The sequence below is a fragment of the Diadema setosum genome, chromosome 4 (assembly GCF_964275005.1).
Source record: "Diadema setosum chromosome 4, eeDiaSeto1, whole genome shotgun sequence".
Taxonomy (NCBI): Eukaryota; Metazoa; Echinodermata; class Echinoidea; order Diadematoida; family Diadematidae; genus Diadema; species Diadema setosum.
This window is the reverse complement of record NC_092688.1, coordinates 28375445-28396000: the sequence shown is the minus strand read 5'-3', so window position 1 is coordinate 28396000 and position 20556 is coordinate 28375445. Positions and strand designations below refer to the sequence as shown.

The following is a 20556-nucleotide window of genomic DNA, read 5'->3' as shown; positions in this document are numbered from 1 at the left end:
AAAAAAAAAAAAGCTTCACAGTTCAGAGACAAAGTTCCTTGAAAATTTGAGAAGCAACTCGCAAATTTGCTGAGTGTGAGACCACAAGAAGCTTCAGCTTTGAGATTGTCATGATCAGACTATCAGGTACCTGTAATCTACGATGCAGCTGTGGTTTTTACTGTCATACTACACGTCTGATGTGGCGAGACTATTGTCTGTGCTTAGCATGTTTGATGTGGCTGGGCAGTTAATGCGCACAAAGCATCCATCACCTATATCCACTTGTCTTGCTTTTTTTATAGTTGTTTTCTTATTGCCAGCTATGAATTTGTGACATTTTTGAAAACGAAAAATGCTTGAGTATGGTAGGAGCACCAATGTGATTGCGCTCCTCAAAAATGAAGCCCTGTTTTTCCTCAGATGCCATCTTGGATGTGCAAATGAGGTTAAAGGGTACAAAATATTTATTTTGCATCTTTGTTAAAGGCACATAGACCCAGTGGTTTTATAGTCAATGCATACGTGTGGGTGGACGGCGCACGTTTCCTGCAGAGATGCTATTGACTGCTCTTTAACGCTTAATGCTTTCTTAGACCCATATCTACGAGTCCAAAGAAGTTTGAAGTCATGGGTAGATCACAGTTTGGCTCATGATTTGGCAGGGGATCCTTGCTGGATTGATATGGGCCTTTGCAATGCACGAAACGTACACACGTACAAGTTGTACTGTACCCTTTCAGGCATCAATCGTAAGCTATAGCTAGCTCTCATAGCTGTCTAGCTAGGTAGCTAGCTCTCTGTACAGCTGTCCCAACGTTACCGTATACCGCTGGCCTACACAGCATGGTATGTAGTAGCATCGATCAATCGCTTGCTGTAATGTACATGTATACTGTACTGACTTTTGTAGGCCTTTGGCTTTGCTGATCGTCTGTGACTCCATGCGAAGTTGGCATGTACTGTGGAGGAATGAGAAAAAGTGAGAAAAATGTCTCCGCTGGCATGCATAAGACTTACCCTTCAACACATTCGCCCAGCACATGTTGGACGTATTAATATGCCTGGCTCTGTCCAGAGCACAACTGTACACAAGCGGGAGAAGCCAGGAGAGAGACAGGAGGAGACATTCCTTCTAATTTTCCTGTAGGCCAAGGCCAAGAATCTACTTTGTGGTGGCATACCTTCGAAACTACTAAGACCAATACCACGGCTGACTCCGATAAAATGTCTTGGGTAATTTATATGAGATTATTGGTGCTAATACACGTTGTTGTTTCATCGAGTTCTAAACAGAAACTAAGTTGGCATCGCCATTTGATTTTTACAGACTGGACCTGATGCAAACTTATTGTCTAACTTTTGGTTGAGTTTCTTCAGAGACATGAATTTTGGTAGCACTAAACCCGGGTGAACAAGCAAAAGCAAAAAAATTAAAAGCAAAAAATAAAAAAAAATAAAAAAAAATAAACAATAAAATGTAGGTCTCTAGACCACTCCTGTGCACGAGGGAGCATCAGCCCCCGTATCAGTGTCACTCTCGTCATAGGCCTTGGCTACTAGTACTTGTGTCATACTCGCCATCGTCAACGTCATGGTCATATGAAATAAATTGCATCATCATAAGAGTTCGTACATCAATGCCACCAGAATCATTATCATCATCACTATCATACCAGCCAATCTCCAAAATCACTCCCATCATAGTTACTCTCACAAAACACATCAGCAGCCGATTCAGACATCGCGGACCTAGCTAGACATCTTGCACACAAAATTAAAATGGAGGTGGAAAACTATGATGAATACACAAAAATAATTGACGATGGCATTTTACTGTACATAAAATACACAGAATATCTTGCACCAGACAAAAAAATGGAGATGGAAAACTAGGGTGAAAACCCAATGCTTGAAGACGAACGATGAAGACACTTTACAGTAAAAATACTTACACGGAAACAAACGAGTGAGTGCCATACAAAGTGTGATGTTCTCTCTCACACATAAATAATCTACGTAGGGTTCTACATCGTTCAATCAAAAAACTCAATGAACACTTGAACAAAAACTCACCTCCAAACTGTTGCAAATGATGTAATCACTTAACAAAAATGAACGAAACACTTTCAGAAGTACGATTGTACTCTGAAAATAAAGGGATATAATGATACGAAAGCAAAAGAGAGAAAAATGAGAGAAATGGAAAACTTACGCCACACTCACTAACATTATGCGACACAGGTAAACAGATATCGTCGTGCACTCTCTGAGGAGATCGATATCACGATCCTGCGCATAAGAAATCACTGCAGTTGCTTGGGCAACAAAGATGCATGCGCGCTGTAAACATGAATATTGATAAGTTTCTCAGTAGCCTCGAACCCCTGATAGGTGTTTTAGCCAATAAGAGGCATTCAAAAATTAATTTCTTTGCATAAATTATATTTCTGAGTCCCAGTAAGGAGCTCTGTGATTGGCTAAAATCATTCTACAGCTCCTGGCCAAGTCTGAGGTCATGGGACGCCCTCTTCTGGCTGTAAATAACGCAACCCACAGAAGTGGTGGGATATCGTGGGAATGGGTTAAATCTAGTTCAAGGATAGTGAATGTTCAATACATTTGTGACAAACCTGTCATTTTGATATTTTGCCAATTATGTGAAACTGTCATCACACATCATGAACACATTGTACTATAGACCTATCAGGAGAACCATGCATTATGGTAGAGGCATACCAATCGCCATAGCGACATTTCTAGTCTTTGATGAGAATAAAAAAAGTGACATGGCCATTCGTCCCCAATCACAGATGTAAATGTGAATTGGGGTCAGGGCCCAAAACATTTATTTCAGGATATATATTGGATCACCAAATTTGTCAGTATTGACAAATTTCCAAGTCTAATCTGTAAGTGGTGTCTGTACTGGGAGTGAACCAGTGTACTATAGAAAGAGATTGTAGAGACAAGTCCACCTTCATAATATACACATGGATTGAGTGATTAATGAAGCAATATTAGTAGAACACATTCAGTAAAAATTGGGGAAAATCAGACAGTCTGTTCAAAAGTTATGATTTTTTGAAGTATCTGTGCAGTCACTGCTGGATGAAAAGACAGTGCATGATGTCACATGCGTACATGTGTAGAACGATATAAGGAAAATATATGATTCGGCACGCCGTACACCGGGGTACCGTTGTAACCCGGAGTACCGCGTTGTATAGCGCCATCTCATGCCCATTATTTATAATGCGTATCCGAACTCAGATACGCCGATTCCGAATTCGGATACGGCAAAGTCGTCGCAATGTGAACTAGCACCATAGGTGTTTTTCGAGGTAATTCCTAGCACCACACCGTTTTGTAAACATCATCTATCGTAACTTTTATTTTCAGAAAAAAAAAAAATCACCGAAAGCCCAGAAAATTCACCCCAAAATCAACTGTATTTCTTCAAAATTTGATCATGGGGGCTGCCATCTTTATAATCTTCTATGCGTGCGCGAATGGTCGATAATAAGAGATGAAATGCGAAAGAAAAAGGTTCAGTTTAGATAATTGGAATTTATTTCTTAGATTAATGAAATATTTACGTGGATTTCTAATGTTATCATTAAAAATATTTCATTTAAATGATTTTCTTATTTCATTTTGTATTCATTAATATACGGGGTAGTAGACTGGCAACTTCGTCTGCAATTGATTATTACACATACACTGCGCTACGTAATTATAAGCACGAATGCTAGCATTACGCCAGTGCAACGGCCATAGTCATGGCGTCTGCGTGCAGTGATGGCCGTGCTAGCAGCGGATACAAGGACCTACTCAAATCTCGCAAAAAACACAAGAAACTCAATAGAAGAGGTAAACTAGAGAATGCCAGTACTAACAATAATATGTACAATAGTATCAAACAGTTAAGATTATAACAGAGCAGAAAATAATTATCAGTTGCATGCATTAATTGTTGTATAATCACAAATAAGAAAACATTTTTGTGCATAATAATACTAAAAATATTTTGACACATTCTTTGGTAAGCCAGGGTACAGAGCTGAAAAAAAATAATTAATTCAACAAAATGGCGAATTTTCATTGGTACCCCAGGGTACCAAATATTGCATCATATACAGAATTTCACACAAATTTGTTTGTTGGCAAAAAGTGCTGATTTCCTTTATTTGTCACTGACGTTTAAGAGAGTAATATTATTCCCCCTGCCTTCTGGAAGAGGCTAGTCAAGTGTTCTTTTATTATGTGAGAAAAGTGAAAATATGTTGAATTTTCTTTATATTTTTCTTTATTTTGTTCTGCAGGTAGTACGACTAAAAAAAAAATTGCTACTTATGCGACTGATTTTATCGGTGGCGTTGATAATTTTATAATCTTATCCATTCAAAAAAAAAAAAATCAATCATTATGAAATGCTACGACAGGATTGTCAGAATTCCCTATTCCCTAATCACCTTTGATTTATGATTTCTCAAACATGAATTTTTATCCCTTCCTTTTTTAAAAAAGTTTAATGTCATAATATATCATGATGGTGTATGTTCTGTCTTTAAAGACATGGCAAGATTTTTTTTTTTCCCCTTCCAAAGTTCTAAATAAGTTAGCATTAGAAACTGGACCTGATGCAAACTTATTGTCTAGCTTTTGATTTAGTTTCTTCAGAGACATGAATTTTGGTAGCACTAAACCCAGGTGAACAAGCAAAATGAAAAAATATATTATAAATGCAAATATAAAAGATATGCAGGACTCTATACCACTCTACCTGAGCACGAGCAACTGTCAGCCCCCGTGTCAGTGTCACTCGCCGTCATCAACATACTCGCCATCATCAACATCATCGTCACTCGAAAGAAATTGCATCATCATCAGAGTTCGTACATCAATACCACTAAATTCATATTATCATCACTATCATTCCCGCCCATCTCGTCAACCGCAAAGGCCTCAAAATCACTCCCATCATCGTCGCTCACACCAAACGCATCAGCAAACAATTCAGACATCGCAGACCTAGCTAGACATCTTTCACACAAAAATGAAATGGAGGTGGAAAACTACGAAGACGATTGTCGAAGGCACTTTACAGTTGAAAAAAATATACAGAAAATCTTGCATCGAAAAAAAAAATGGAGGAAAACTACGGTGAAAACACAAAGCTAGAAGACAAAGACACTTAACGGTAAAAACACTACACGGAAACAAACGAGTGGGTGCAAAACAAAGTATGATGTTCTCTCACATACACACATCGTTCAATCAAACAAATCAACCAACACTCGCACAAAGACTCACCTCCAAATTGACGTAGAAATCTAATCACGTGACAACAAATAAACACGACACTCTCAGAAGTATGATTATCCTCTGAAAATAAAGGGATATAGTGTGATATGAAAGCAAAAGAGAGGAAAATGAGAGAAATGGACAGGAAACCTAGAAAACTTATGCCACACTAATTATTTACGTAATGCCACACAGTAATGTAAACAGATATCGCCACACACTCTACACTACAATAGATATCATGATACCGCAAGTAAGAAATCACTAGTTGCTGGGGCATCAAAGATGCATGCGCAGTGTAATCATGAATATTGATTAGTTTCTTTACAGGCTTGAACCCCTGATAGCTGTTTAAACCAATCAGAGGCATTCATAAATAAATTTCTTTGCATAAATTATTTTTCTGAGTCTCAGTAAGGAGCTCTGTGATTGACTAAAATCATTATACAGCTCCGGGCCAAGTCTGAGGTCATGGGACGCCCTAGTTTTCGCATGAATAAGGCACCCCACAAAAGTGGAGAATCTTGCAGATGGGTTAGCTTCACCCTCGACCATGCTACTTTAAAGTTGATTAGTTATGGAAGGAGTACAAAAACTAATATGTTAACTTTGGTTGCCTTCCATTATGATCAGACTATATTGTTGCTTTCCTAATGGAACTGATATCCATCATCCGTTGTCTTTGTTTCTTCATTTGCAGATTTGGAGCAAGGTGTTTGGGAAAACTGCATGCCATATGAATGCCGGACTCTTCTCTTCAAATCCTTCCATAATTCTATAGAAAGGTAACGTATCTGACAGTCACAGTTATGCCCCTGTCTTTATGGGACATTGCAGATGATTTATGTAATTTCACATCATGTTGTACATCAATCCATAAAGCCATGTGGAATTTGTGGAATTTGTTTCGGTCTGTGAACAGTGAAAACAATACTCAGAATAACCCAAAACATAGTACACTGAACAAGGATGGTGACATAGCTGGCTCACCAGTGTTCCATTAATGTATCAGTGTAAGTCGTTTATAATACAATTTCCTTGCTTGTTCGTGTTCTGTTATGAATCTGTAAAATATAGTTATCCCTTATCTCAATCAATTTGAATTCTGAACGTGTACCCAGTATTACCAATTCTAATGCAAAAGTCTGAAAATCATCTGGAAGTTTCCTTTGAAGAGGAATATTGTTGTCAATGAGATGCAAAGCAGGAATGTGCATCAAACAGTAATGACATACCTTATCAACTCATTTGTGCAGATGTCTGACATTTTGTTGGATGCATTTTTATACTCCCCCCCCCCCCTTACACATAGTGTGCATGGGGGTATAGGAATCACATTGAGGTCTGGTGGCTGGGTGGGCGGTCAGTTGCAAAACTTGTGGTTCAACTGCTCTCTCATTTTTTAAGCAATTGACCTGAAATTTGGCATGTGTGACTGTTATCATAGGTAGATGAGCAAGACACCTTTTTCATCTGTATGGAGTAATATATTACTATGGAAATGGCAAATTTTTATAAAATCATCATATTCCAAATGTAGCTTGAACTCCTCTATCACTTTTTGAGGAATTGACCTAAAATTTTGCATGTGGGACTGCTATCATAAGCAGATGTGCAGGACACCTTTTTCGTCAGTATCCAATAATTCATTGCCATGGCAATGAAAATTTTTTTTGAAAATCTCAAAATGTGGATCGAACTACAAAAGTTGTACTCTCAGTTTTACAGCAATTCTTTTGAAATTTGGCACATGAGGTCAATGTAATGTATAGTTGCGCAAAACACCTTTATCATGAGTGTTAAGAAATCTGTTGCCATGGCAACTTCAGTTTTTATACATATCGTACAAAAATATGTGGATCGACCTGTTTTGAATTTCTTTGCAACAAGGAAAAAAAAAACCCGTAAAAGACGATGAAAACTGTTTGCAAATTTGATGACAGTTGTTTACGAATTTGATTGCAACTACTTAGTGAACCCTGGCAAAACCTAAAATTCCCTGGAATTTGCTACATTCACAAACATTTTCCCCTCAGTGGAAATGGTCCAGAGAAGAGCTGCGTGATTCACTTTAAATCGCTACCATAACACCTCGAGTGTCACCAAAATGCTACAAGAACTTAATTGGACCACTCTGGAACAGCGCAGAGAAAATGACAGGCTAATTATGATGTACAAAATACACAATAATCTCACTCCTCTTTCAGCACAGGACTATATTATCAAACAGGCTACTCAGTTAACGAGAGCCTCGCAACCACACTCCTATCGGGTACCATATTCGAGAACTGAATCGCATCGCCATTCATTCTTCCCAAGAACTGTAAGGAACTGGAATTCCCTGTCGTCAGAAATTGTTTCAGCGCCATCTGTGGGATCATTTCGAAACCGTCTAACGGTTGATCACAGTGGCTATTTTTTTCGTCAAATTTTCTATGTGCTTGTAAATATCTGTAAATAGATTGTATTATAATGTAAATAGCACCAGTCTGCAAGAATCTTCAGTCTATTGAAGGAGGCAGACTTAATCAGAAGAAGAAGAGATACCCCATTTATACAGTGTACCTACCAGTGGATAAACATCTTCTCATAGCATCTTGAGATTGTGCTTTTTGACAGAAAGCTGTCATATACGAGTCATAGAGATGAGGGGTTCATATATGGATGCAGTACAAAGTTGTTGTTTTTTTGTTGTAAATTATGAGGCAACACCATCATTGAAGACATTGATATAGGAGACATTTGGATACTTTGCTGTTGCATCATTGATGATCATGCTCATGAATACACAAGGATCCATTTGTGAGGGAGTTCCTGACTGTTGCGTTAACTCTATGATGGATACTTGTTATATTTTGGTCAATGTACTTATATGTGACTCGCGACAACGGTTTCGGGCAAAAGTCACAAGAGCAAATTCCCTCCAAGGCGGTGTACAAAGATTTTGACCAATATTTTTGTCGACTTGGATTTTTTGCAGAAATAGAGTCTTTGATATGTTTTCTAGATGTACACTAAATTTCATAGCATAAGACTATGTTTTTCCTATCGAAAATGGAAATGTAAACACCCTATGTTGGATCGCACTCGTCAGTTTTGAACTCCTTTCGAACGCTGCGCCAATATACCCAGTGTTGCTACGGCACTATGTCTCGCGTGCGATTGGCTAGTGCGTTGCACACTCATTTACATAGTACGGTTTTCGGAGACATGTCTCGCAGTGTTTCAGGAATGTTTTGTCCACGCTCGCATGCTCCATTGTTGTTGCTACAAGAGATGCAATAGAACATGGTTTGAACGCATCAGAGTCGCAAATTGCCACACAAATCGTGCAACATGCGATTGGAAACTCACTTGTCAATTGCAGCAAAATGACATAATCGTGTAAAAAGAAAATTTAGTATTTTTTGAAACTGTGTGCTTGTTAGCTCGCCTAAGCCAAAGGCTCAAGTGAGCTATTGCGATCGCCCTTCGTCCGGCGTCCGTCGTCCGTAAACTTTTTACATTTTCATCTTTTTCTTGAAAACCCCAAGACTGATTTTCATCAAACTTGGCAGGTAGCATCCCTAGGGGGTTAGGAACTCAGTTTTTAAAAATGGGCACCATGCCCCACCCAGGGGGCCCAAACTCCCAAAAATTAAGGAATCTGTAAAAATCTTCTTCTCTAGAACCAGAAGTGATAGAGCTAAGTTAATACTATGAGTTAGTACATTGATGGCTGTAGTTTCAAGTTTGTTCATGGCAGAATCAGGGGTGCCCCCCTTGGGACCCAGGGGAGGGGGGTGGGGAGGGGTCGTAATGGGGCCTAAATTGTACATTTTCATCTTCTTCTTGAGAACCCCATGACCCATTTTCCCCAAACTTGGCAGGTAGCATTCCTAGGGGGTTAGGAACTCAGTTTGTTAAAATGGGCACCATGCCCCACCCAGGGGGCCCCCAGGGGGGCCTCAAACCCCCCAAAATTAAGGAATCTATAAAAATCTTCTTCTCTAGAACCAGAAGGGATAGAGCTAAGTTAATACTATGAGTTAGTACATTGATGACTGTAGTTTCAAGTTTGTTCTTGGCAGAATCAGGGGTGCCCCCCCCCCCTTGGGACCCAGGGGAGGGGTCGAAATGGGGCCTAAATTGTACATTTTCATCTTCTTCTTGAGAACCCCATGACCCGTTTTCACTAAACTTGGCAGGTAGCATCCCTAGGGGGTTAGGATCTCAATTTGTTAAAATGGGCACCATGCCCCACCCAGGGGGCCCCCAGGGGGGCCCAAACCCCCCCAATATTAAGGAATCTTTAAAAATCTTCTCTAGAATCAAAAGTTATAGAGCTATTAAAGATAATACAAGGCTTGTACTATGAGTGAGTACATTAATGACTGTAGTTTCAAGTTTGTTCATAGCAGATCCAGGGGTGCCCCTCTTGGGGGCGGGGGGGGGGGGGGGGGAAGGTCCAAATAGGGGCCTGAATTGTACATTTTCGTCTTCTTCCTGAAAACCTCATAATGGATTTTCGTCAAACTTGGCAGGTAGCATCCCTAGGGTGTCAGGATCTCAATTGATCAAAATGGGCACCATGCCCCACCCAGAGGTCCCAAGGTGGCCCCCAATCCCCCCAAATTAAGGAATCTTAAAAAATTTGGGCTCCTGTTGTACATTTTCATCTTCTACTTGAGAATGCCTGGTCAAATTTTGGTAGAGCTGTGAATAATTTAGATTAGTGACTGCGTGAAAGTTGAACTTGCGATACTCAGGTGAGCGCTAGACCTGCGGGTGTCTTGTATCAAATACGATGGCAGGTTGACTCAAAAGACAGCAGAGAAGTGGAAAGAACAGTCACAAATGACCAATATTCAAACACTAAACGTCAAAATTGCACCAAACTAATAAGAAGTCATGTTTGTTTGTTAGTTTGTTTATCAATACAATGAATACCACTGCACATTTCAACACATTCACAGCTTGAAAAACAAAACTTAGAGCAGGAAGAGTGACCCTTGCCAGCTCTAGCAATTTTCTGCCTTCGAAAGGGTCCCCATTGATGGAAAGACAAATCAACCACAATTGTAAAGATGTGGATACAAATGCGCCACCTGCTTCTGATATGTGTACACACAGACATGGCGTGTGGATGCCATTGGGTAATATGTGCATCATACACATGTACACCAGTAACTTTGCAATTATCGTATCCACCATCTTGAAAGGTCAACTCTTCAAAGTTTCACTCTTTCCTTCATATTCATGCAATGCCAGCAGGATTTTTCTTGAAACTTATATACAGCTGTACATGTATTACCCGATAGTGTTTCTCTGGGAAGTTTCTTGCCGAAATGTCAAAGGTCAAAAGGCCAAAAGTCAAGTGAAAGTGCTAAATTTCACTTCCTCCATAACTTTGAAGTGACTCAAGGTATCGTCATGAAGCTTAGTACATATTCATGCATAGATATGGTCTACCTGACAGTGATTCTCTTTGGAATTTTAGGTCATAGAGTCAAAGGTCAAGGGTGAGCTGTCAGGTTAAAATGCTAAAATTTTACCATTTAATACTGAAATTATACTTTTTCTCCACACCTTGAAAATTACTCAATGCATGAAATTATAAAAGGGTCAAAAGTCAAGTAAAAATCCTGAAAGATAATATAAAGTTTTGGTACCTCAAATGTTTCCCTGAATTTCCTTGTCTTAGTTTGTGTTTCAGGTTAAAGTACCTTTCATATAACTAACACTGTGAGACTTACTCGCCCCAAAGTGCTCTCATGTCTTAGTAATCATGCAATTAACTGCGACCAGCAGCCTCATACGCATAGCGTAATGGGGCTTTGCATTGTAGCATTCAGGATCATGACAGATTTAGTATCGCGGGTAAATATCAACTTAAAATCCAAAAATTTCTTCAATTTGAGGACTGACCAATTAAGTTGAAGTATTGAAAACAGGCTTCAGACAACGTTTGGTTCTGCCAGTAGTCCCTTTCTGTTCGAATTGATGACTGAATGTGACTCGGTCGAGAGGACCTTGGGAGAGCTACATACACTGAATACTACGGCCAGCGTATGCGCACACATCACATGCGCATAAATTTCAAATCCATGAACGGATAAGATGCCTGTGACTCAGTGTAGCTCTCCCAAGGTCCTCTTGACCGAGTCATGTTCAGTCATCTTATTCGAACAGAAAGGGACTATTGGCAAAACCAAATGTTGCCCGAAGCCTGTTTTCAACACTTCAACTTAACTGGTAAGTCTTCAAATTGAAGAAATTTTTGGATTTTAAGTTGATAATAACCCGTGATACTACATCTGTCATGATCCTGAATGCTACAATGCGAAGCCCCATTTAGCTATGCGTATGGGGCTGCTGGTCGCAGTTATCATGCAGTAATGGTTCTGGGCAATTCCGTATGGGAAGGGCAAAAACAGCAAAATTCAAAGTTAAGTAAATGCTCAGAAATTTCAGTTTCCCGTACAGATGGATTGTTGTATTTACGGAAACAAAAAACCCTTTTCTAATAACTTTCCTCGTTTTTGTTGTACACACTTTTAAAGTTGGAAGACTATTTATTGTATTTATCTAAAATTTTACAATATTAAATGAAAATTTAAAATGAAACAACTTAAATATCTCTCTGCTTTATCCATACTTCCACATCTTTCTTCCTATGCTTCAACAATCACATGTAATGAAGCATTCAGTCACTCTCATTATGATATTTTTTGGAGAAAGTTTCAAAATCTACTGACAAATTGACGTAATTCCGTTACCATAAAATTGAAAAAAGTTTTCTCCTGAACAAACTAATCACTGATTTTTTCTCCCCTTGTAAATTTTTTCTCTACTTGTGACTCCCTGAAAAGTCACAAAACATTTTGTGAAATATCTCCTTCAGTTCTTCTGTAATTGTGGTAACGGAATTACATGGTAACGGAATTACACGCACATCTAATATGGAAGAGAATGACATATCCTACTTTCGTGCCAACATGTATGTGAACTGTTCATGAAATAGCTTCAGGGCATTATTATTGAGCTTAACAGTGTTAATGATTGGCAGTAAAGGAGTGAAACTGTATGGTATGATACACTGACATGACTCAGCATACAGTGTAGCTGGATGCCTCTGACAGTGAGTCCTGACATCAGGGTACACGCTTGACAAGACTTCTTGTGCTGAAAGTCTCCTCCCTTCTTTCACCTTTTCTCATGTACAAGAACTACATGTGTACATGGAGACTGTGCTAACTGATAATTTTATAAGGTTTGCTACAGATACTCATACCCCTTTCATAAACTCATCCTCCTATTATCCGCATAAGAATAATGCGGACAATTCAATAAAAAATGCGTTCACAAACTCTGAAAATAATCCGCATTATTTTTACGAGCGCCCGTCCTGAAAAAGGCGGATAATCGTCATGGTGACTGCACACCCCCCTTCTGCGGGAAAGACAGGTGACGTTTGACCGCACCCCGGCAATTATCCGCATTATTTGGGTTTGCGTTCATAAACTCAAAATCTCGTCCCGACGCTGCTATTATGCGGATAATAGAAGGGTCGAAATAATGCGCATTATTCTTTCCCCTCTCTGATTTTACAACCAAATGTTGCGGATATTATCCGCATTATTGAGTTTATGAAAGGGGTGTCATTCTCAGATGTTCAAAATCATACTGAATTCTGAGATATCAATGTATATTTTCTTGCTTCAAAGTCTCATGGTTTCATACAAAATCTAAGTATAGTGATGAGGGACTATTGAATGGGTGTGATGCAGCATAAATTGAACAAAGGTTACAAAAAAGAGGAAGGACATAAAATTTCTTTAAAAGGAAAAGAGAGCACTGCTACTGACAGAGAGAAATGAACAGGATAATTTTTTTGAGCAAAGATCAAGAATTTAAGAGAAGGATCATACACAATGTGATAGAAGTCATTAATTGACACGGGATGCCCACTGAATGTGACACCTTTGATCTTTCTGTATGCTAAAGGCTTTATTATCACCAAGTCGATAGTCTGACCTTTTATTGAACATGTCCTGTTTTCATCCTCAAGTCCTTTATCTTTAATGGTAAGTGTATGACTATGACCTTCATTCATCTGTTTCTTAGATCTTTCCTCCACTATTTTGATTTTCATGCCCATTTGATACAGAGCATCTGCTACCCTTTGAAATTTGTTCTTTAATCCTTTCTTTTTCGAAGGAATAAAGACAAAAACACCATTTGTGATGAACATTTACCCAGTCAGTAATTGTGATACAGCTCTATATTAAAAATGTAACATTTAGGCCTAGACTTTCCCATCCTAAGAAGATTTTAAATATTAAAGTCAATAGGCTTCTACTTCTACCTTTACTCTTCATCTTACCATTTGCTGTACAATCCAGTTTCCTTTAATACAAGTGGCATTACAGTGTATTTTATAATTTGCCTTCAGGCAGTCAAAATACATCTTACTGTAAAAGAGAAGATGCACACTTCTTGTGAGTAAATTTATGGCAACACTCAGGATGAGAAAATAGACAAAGTCAAAGAAGAAAGACAAGACAGGAAACTTGTAGGAAATTTATAGGCCTGGTTATGATTATTTTTCTGAAGACGTCATTTGGAAATTTTTGTGTGGTCAGAAGTAAATACTAACATTATTCACAGGTTGATTAATCTAACTCTAACACAGTGAGCTGCAGATGGATAAAAGAGGCCCTCTTACCTTTCTATGAAATACATTGTAACAGAATTTGGTGGACTCTAATGGTTGTAAAAGTTGTAGTTTGTTGAAGTTATTTTGTTGTTTTCTATTTCCTTTTAGTTTAGTTCATTTTATTTTTGTGGGCTTAAGTAGGACTTACACTGTAAGGGAATTATCAAATTATGCCTTACATTATATGCCAGGGGGCAACTTCAGCTATTAGCAAAATGTCACAAGTTTTTAGTGATTAATATATGCCACAACATATATCTATAGATAATAATGATTAAGCACTGGTGCAGTACCATAATCATATAAGAAAATTTTCTTTTCTATTTATGATTGAATTGTAATTTGTTATATTTGTCATTGAACCACAACTGCATCTTTTCACTTAACAAATTAAAAGTTTCAAGCATCTTTAGTGTTCATCCTTAATATTAAACATTGTGTTCAATGATGGGGCTGCACACTGTGCTCTTGCACGGTAAATTGGCACTTTATGATTTAGATTTAAATTCATTGTCAATCCGGACAGTTTTTTATTATTTTCTTATGCATGTGCACATAATATATAGCACAATACTTGTAAGTAATTCACACATATTGTCAATTATTGGCATATTTAGGAAGAAGAAAACAGAGAAATCTGTCTTGCATGATATCAACAAAAGAAATACAAGAAAATTTGAGTATTGTTGACTGGATTTACAGAATTGTACTTGTGTAGGGCTATTCTAGCGTAATTCCGTTACCATGTGTCTTAGATGTCATTTACCTGCAGAGTGTGAAATTCTTAACTTGAAAGTAGACAAATTTTGATGGATGTGGTACTTAGAAGTTACGCGATCTTGATTGACATAGTTACGACTTCAAATCACGGTCGTTAGCCTGAACATTTTATGTTTTTTGACAATAAAAACTCATTTGGCACCTATACACTTGTACCAGTTCAAGGTCAAAGGCTAGAGAGTACTTATTTAGTGGTTATATTATAGCTAAAGGCACACACAATCTTTATCAAGACATTTCAGAATGCATGAGTACCAAGAATGTATATTTTTTCCAGTGTATTTCAGAAGGCGTAATTCTGTTACCATTTGTGTAATTCCGTTACCACTGACTTTATAGGGAAAAAGCCTGCTGCTTTGAAAATGTGATGAAATATTTGAAAAACAATACAACTGAATTGAAGTCAATACAATCAAAGATGAAATCAGACAACAACCTACAGTGTATGTGTTATAGATTTCAGAGAAACAACTCCCAAAGTCAGAGTTGAAGTTGTGACTAAATTTTCTGGTAATTCCGTTACCATCGCACATAGACCTCCTTTGTAACCAACCAAGTGAGAACATTTAACAAATTTGTATTTGGGGTGACAGTGTGAGTACCTCTGCATCTTTGAAATGTATCAAGAGAAGGCAAAGTAATCAATCTTGTATACAGGGTGAAAGAATATGAGCCAAAATTCTCTGATTTGTAATTCCGTTACCGCGGAATTGCCCTTCTGTATAATACGTGTACTACCTCGCCGCCATACGGCGGCGCATATTATAAAATGGGTTCAAGAATGTAGCCAATTGGAAGCGCTGAAATGAGTCACGTGTGCGTGCATTAATTTCTTCAGGTATGCACTAAGAAGAGTCTCTCTTCCACCTCCCTGGCCTGACGTACGTCACAATGTTTGTGACTAGCAGTGCGCACTCAATCAGTTGTTACAAGTGCGTCACGCACTACTATACGCGCTGTCAATCCTGTAAACAACTTCTAGTTCGGGCCGCCGGCTGCCACAACAGCCGGCGGCCTTTCTTGTGCATAACAGTATGTGGCGTATATAACCTTATACGTACGTACAGTACGTGCGGGATTTCCAAGTGCGACGTGCGTAAATGTTTGGGACGAACATCTTCGGACATCTTGACTTTTGAGCGAGTGCTACATGTAGCTGACTGGTATTGTCCGTATCCGGGCAATTACCCCCAGAGGGCAATTACCCCCCGACCAATTTCTGGTTGGTAGTAAGGTTAGAGTAAAGATTAGGGTTAGGGTTAGGTTTAGGGTTAGGGATTTAGTTTAGCGTTAGGGTTAGGTTCAGGATTAGGATTAGGATTAGGGCCAGGGGAAGGGTGCGGGGTAATTGCCCAGGGGGTAATTGCCCTAGACCCGGTATTGTCCCACAAAGGTACGTGAATAATGCTGTTAGTTTTCGACCCATTTTATAAAACAAATGATGCACAGGATTATTTCGTGGCGTTAGTGAAGGTGCGGCGCTCTCTCGAGTATTGACAACGGTTGCAAACATGCACTCGGCTGCGCCTCGTGCATGTCGCACCATTGTCAATACTCTCGAGCGCGCCGCACCTTCACTAACACACTCTATCCTGTGCATCATTTGTATACTAGTAAATGGCTCTGGTACAAAACCATTATTGCATGATTACTAAGACATGAGAGCACTTTGGGGCGAGTAAGTCTCACAGTGTTAGTTATATGAAAGGTACTTTAACCTGAAACACAAACTAAGACAAGGAAATTCAGGGTACCAAAACTTTATATCATCTTTAAAATTCCAAATACCTGCACTCTTAGACAGTATCTAGCCATTCATCCAAATTGTTCAAGGAAAGTGAACATTTGACATATGTGACAGACCGTTCATTTTAATATTTTGCCAATTATGTGAAACTGTCATCATACCTGTACATTGTCATGACATTGTATTATAGACCTTTTAAATAGGGAAACATGCATTATGCAGAGACATACCAGTCCCCAAGGTCAAACATGTAATTTCAATTTTTTTTCTCTTTTTTATTATTATTATTATTCTTTTTTTGCCAGTCATGTGAAACTGTTGTCTTACATTGTCAAGATGTTCTATAGACTTGTTGGGAGAACAATGCATTATAGGAGGTCCATCATGGTACATTCTATGCCCCAATAGTTAAACAACATGGGGGATACACTTCTGCTGTGTGGCAACAGATATTTTTATTTTTTGGTGATACTGCCCCAGTGTTGTGTCTTTTACAGCATCAAAGGCAGTCACAAATGTAATTTCTTTCTTTTCTATCATATTCTTATTTTGGAAATTTCTCATTAATTTGTTCTCTTTGCTTACTTCAGATGTCTACTGAGTGGCGGCTATGTACGACTGGGTAGATGGTTTGTCAAGCCATTCAACAACTTCCCACTTCCTGGAGAAAATCTCAGGTGAGAAGCTGATAATCCTTGTTGGAGGTCACAAATTTGGTGTTAATGTTCCAAGCTATATGACTATTCTTAGACCCCCGTCACACATAAAAGGCAGCCTGAGGCTGGTCTGAGGCTGCTTTGTGAACCGTTTACACATGAGCTTTGGGGCCGGCTCAAGTGAGACGCTCCTCATGGACCCTGTTTACACATGGGCCGGCCTCCTGTCGCCTTTCCCTACTCTTCCGTAGGAGTGCCCTTTAAGTAAGTGAATTTGGTTTCGATACTCTACCACGCTCTCACCCCTGCAACAGGTCATGTGGCCTGTCAACCACAGCTCCGAAAGCCGGCCTTGGGGCCCAGTACCATTTACAAATAGCTGGGGCCGGCCTGAGGCATGGCGGATCTCGGACCACCTCCAGAGGTGACCTGAAGTTGAGTCGGCCTGAGGCCGGCCCCACTTTTGTGTGACTGTTTATACATACGAGAAAGCCGACCTGGGGCTGGCTTTTTCGTATGTGTAACAGGGGTCCTAGACTTCTTACACTTTAACTTGAATCTAACTTGTGAAACATAGTGCTGAAATAGAACCACTATTTCAGATGACATGCACAAACATTGGGCATTTCTTTTTACATTGATTGCAGGGCTGCATGCTAAACCATTTTTTTTTTTTCTACTGGTTTGCCCTGTCCCTGTCAGACTAGTAGATAGCCAGTTTCATGTTTTTTACTGGGCCAAACCTGAAATTTAGTGATCCTGTTATTGTTGTTGTTGTTTTTTTTTTTTGACTGCCTCAACACTGTTATTTTTTTGTCAGTCATGACGGACCAGTAGATTTGGCAATGCCTGAAAAGTTACTGGCCCGACAGTGATTTTTTTCTTGTCGGGGACCGTTGAATCAGTGCCAGTGGACATACTTTAAACTTCAGCATGTTGGATGTAAAGAATGAAATTGTATGAATTATGTTATTCAAAAGATTTACATAGTTCAAAAGTTATAACATTTTGAGTTTACTGAACCAAACCTGAAATTTAGTGGTCCTGTTATTTTTGTTTTGTTTTGTTTTGTTTTTTTGACTTCCTCCACACTGCTATTTGTCTTTTTTTGTCAGTTATAACAGACCAGTAGATTTGGCAATGCCTGAAAAGTTACTGGCCCGACAGTGATCTTTTCTGGTCTGGGACCGTTGAACCAGTGCCAGTGGACATACTTCAGCATGTTGGATGTAAAGAATAAAATTGTATGAATTATTTATGTATAACTTTTTGAAGTTTTAGTGCTGCCATTGCTGGAGGAGAAGACTACTACTGCTTGTAATATCACATGCATAGAACAATATCAAGAAAATATGGAGAAAATACAACATATTTTCATTTCCTTGCATAATAAAGGAGCATGTGATTTGCCTCTTTCAGAAGGCAGCTGGGGAATCATATCAACCCATGAAAACTGAAACTATTGAAACCGTCCATTTTTTTTTTTAAAGTGTAATGTTATGCTCTACCTTTTTTTGATGGTTTGTTTTCATATAGAATATCATAGAGATATTGACTGGAAGGGGGTGGAATATAACGTTCTTTGGACCATCAGGGAGTTTTATTTTCCCAAGGGAAGATGTGATCACGAGGGAAAATATAACTCCCTGGCATTCCAATGATTGTTACATTCCACCCTCTTCCAGTCGATATCTATATATTAGATGGCCTTAATTATGCTTATAACAACTAGATTGATCTACAGAAGAGTGCAGAATGAAACTTTTTTTTTTTGTTGATGATCTGATAGGCCTCCTCACTAAGTTCTCAGTTGCTAGGCTTTCTTTACAGTAAATTCAATGCACACCACATGTTAAGATCCAATGATGTCACATATGTGTGTAATTGGTCATTCAATGTTTCAATCCAAGTCCCAATGTAAATGGTTAAAATCAACAGCGTAGCAGTTCAGACAATTGAAGCACAAAACTATAAACATCGGGTGCGTTCGAGCGCTCTAAGGCAAACCAAAGCGAACCGAACCAAAGCGTACCGTACTGAACTGTGCCAGATTTGAAGCGTTGGAGTGCTTTGTCGAGAAAGCATACCTCACGAGTTATTTTTAGAAAAGGTCACACATTTTGTAGCAAGAATGTCATCCACCTGATGCTTGAACTACTTGCAGCTGTCCTGAACAAAGAGAATGATGTCTTTGCATTGTGACATATGTGCATGATACACGCATACTTTACAGCAAACTTTTGGTACGCTTTTGGAGCACATCGGGAAGTGGTCCACTTTTTGCTCGGTACAGTACGGTACGGTACACTTTAGGAGCGTTTGAGCGCTCCTCTGGTTCAGGTACGGTACGGTGCAGTTCGCTTTAGGAGAGCACTCGAATGCACCCATATTTACACGAGCTGTGAAGTAGTCTAGTTGTGTACTTGTTTATGATGTTCACTGTACAGTGATGAAAGTGACTGATGACTAGGACCCCGTTTACAGTGCGGGGCTGGGCTCGGCCGCGGCTCGGCCGCGGCCGATTCCGGCCTCAATTGCGCGGCCGAGCCTCGCAATTTTGTCCGTTTACACTGCTGGGCTCGGCCGCGCTTTTGATTCAAACCTTTCAATATTTTGTCGTAGTGGCGCTCTGCTTGTAAACAAACGCAATTTGGTATTGTTTGGTTTTCAGACCCTTTGCCAAATGAATTCCGTGGCGACGAAGTCGCCGTTCGGGCAAAGGCCTTTGCCGAAGGAAAAAATCCTTTGCAGGACAAAACCACCTTAAACTATACTAGTTTTCCACGTTGAGGGGGTTAATATCCTGAATAGCGAAAGATACAGGCAGAGGGTTTGGAAGCCAGACTAAAATTGGCCGCGCAATTGGCCACGCATTTGGCCCAGTTTGCGTTTACACCAAGAAGAGGCCGGGCTCGGCCGCGGCTCGGCCGCGGCCGAGACCACCTCCAGAGCGAGGCCAAATGCGAGGCCAATTTTGGCCTCGCATTTGGCCTTTTGCGCGTTTACACTGAAGCGGGGCTGGGCTCGGCCGCGGCTCGGCCACGGCCGAGCCTCGCACTGTAAACGGGGTCTAGTACTGCGTGACATTTTTTTCTGGTCAACATCAAGTTCGTTTGAAGCAAAATTCATCATTTGCGGAGAAGACTGTGAGCTTGACAGTGATTGAACAATTAATGTAGATTTTGATGACTGCGACAGTGTAGACCTAGAGTGTACTGCGTAGTCCTGCAATTTCTAAAGACGCATAGATTTAATAATGTTAGGCTCTTGTCCACTAAAGGCGTTCGTGAATGTACTAACATTAGGCTCAAGTCCAGTAACGACGCTCATACTAAAGTTAGGCTCATATTCAAAAGATCAGCAGAGGAGAGCTACGAGTAGGCCTACGT

The 20556-nt window shown here is 39.5% G+C and overlaps 1 protein-coding gene across 1 annotated transcript in view; it reads left to right on the top strand.

Annotated features, from left to right (window-relative positions):
* LOC140227988 (mediator of RNA polymerase II transcription subunit 13-like) overlaps nucleotides 1-20556 on the top strand; it is a 148518-nt gene that overhangs the window by 27454 nt on the left and 100508 nt on the right. The window contains exons 3-4 of the mRNA XM_072308387.1: nucleotides 5987-6071; nucleotides 17102-17188. Of these exons, the coding sequence (XP_072164488.1) occupies nucleotides 5987-6071; nucleotides 17102-17188 (172 nt within the window). The remainder of the gene's footprint in view (nucleotides 1-5986; nucleotides 6072-17101; nucleotides 17189-20556) is intronic.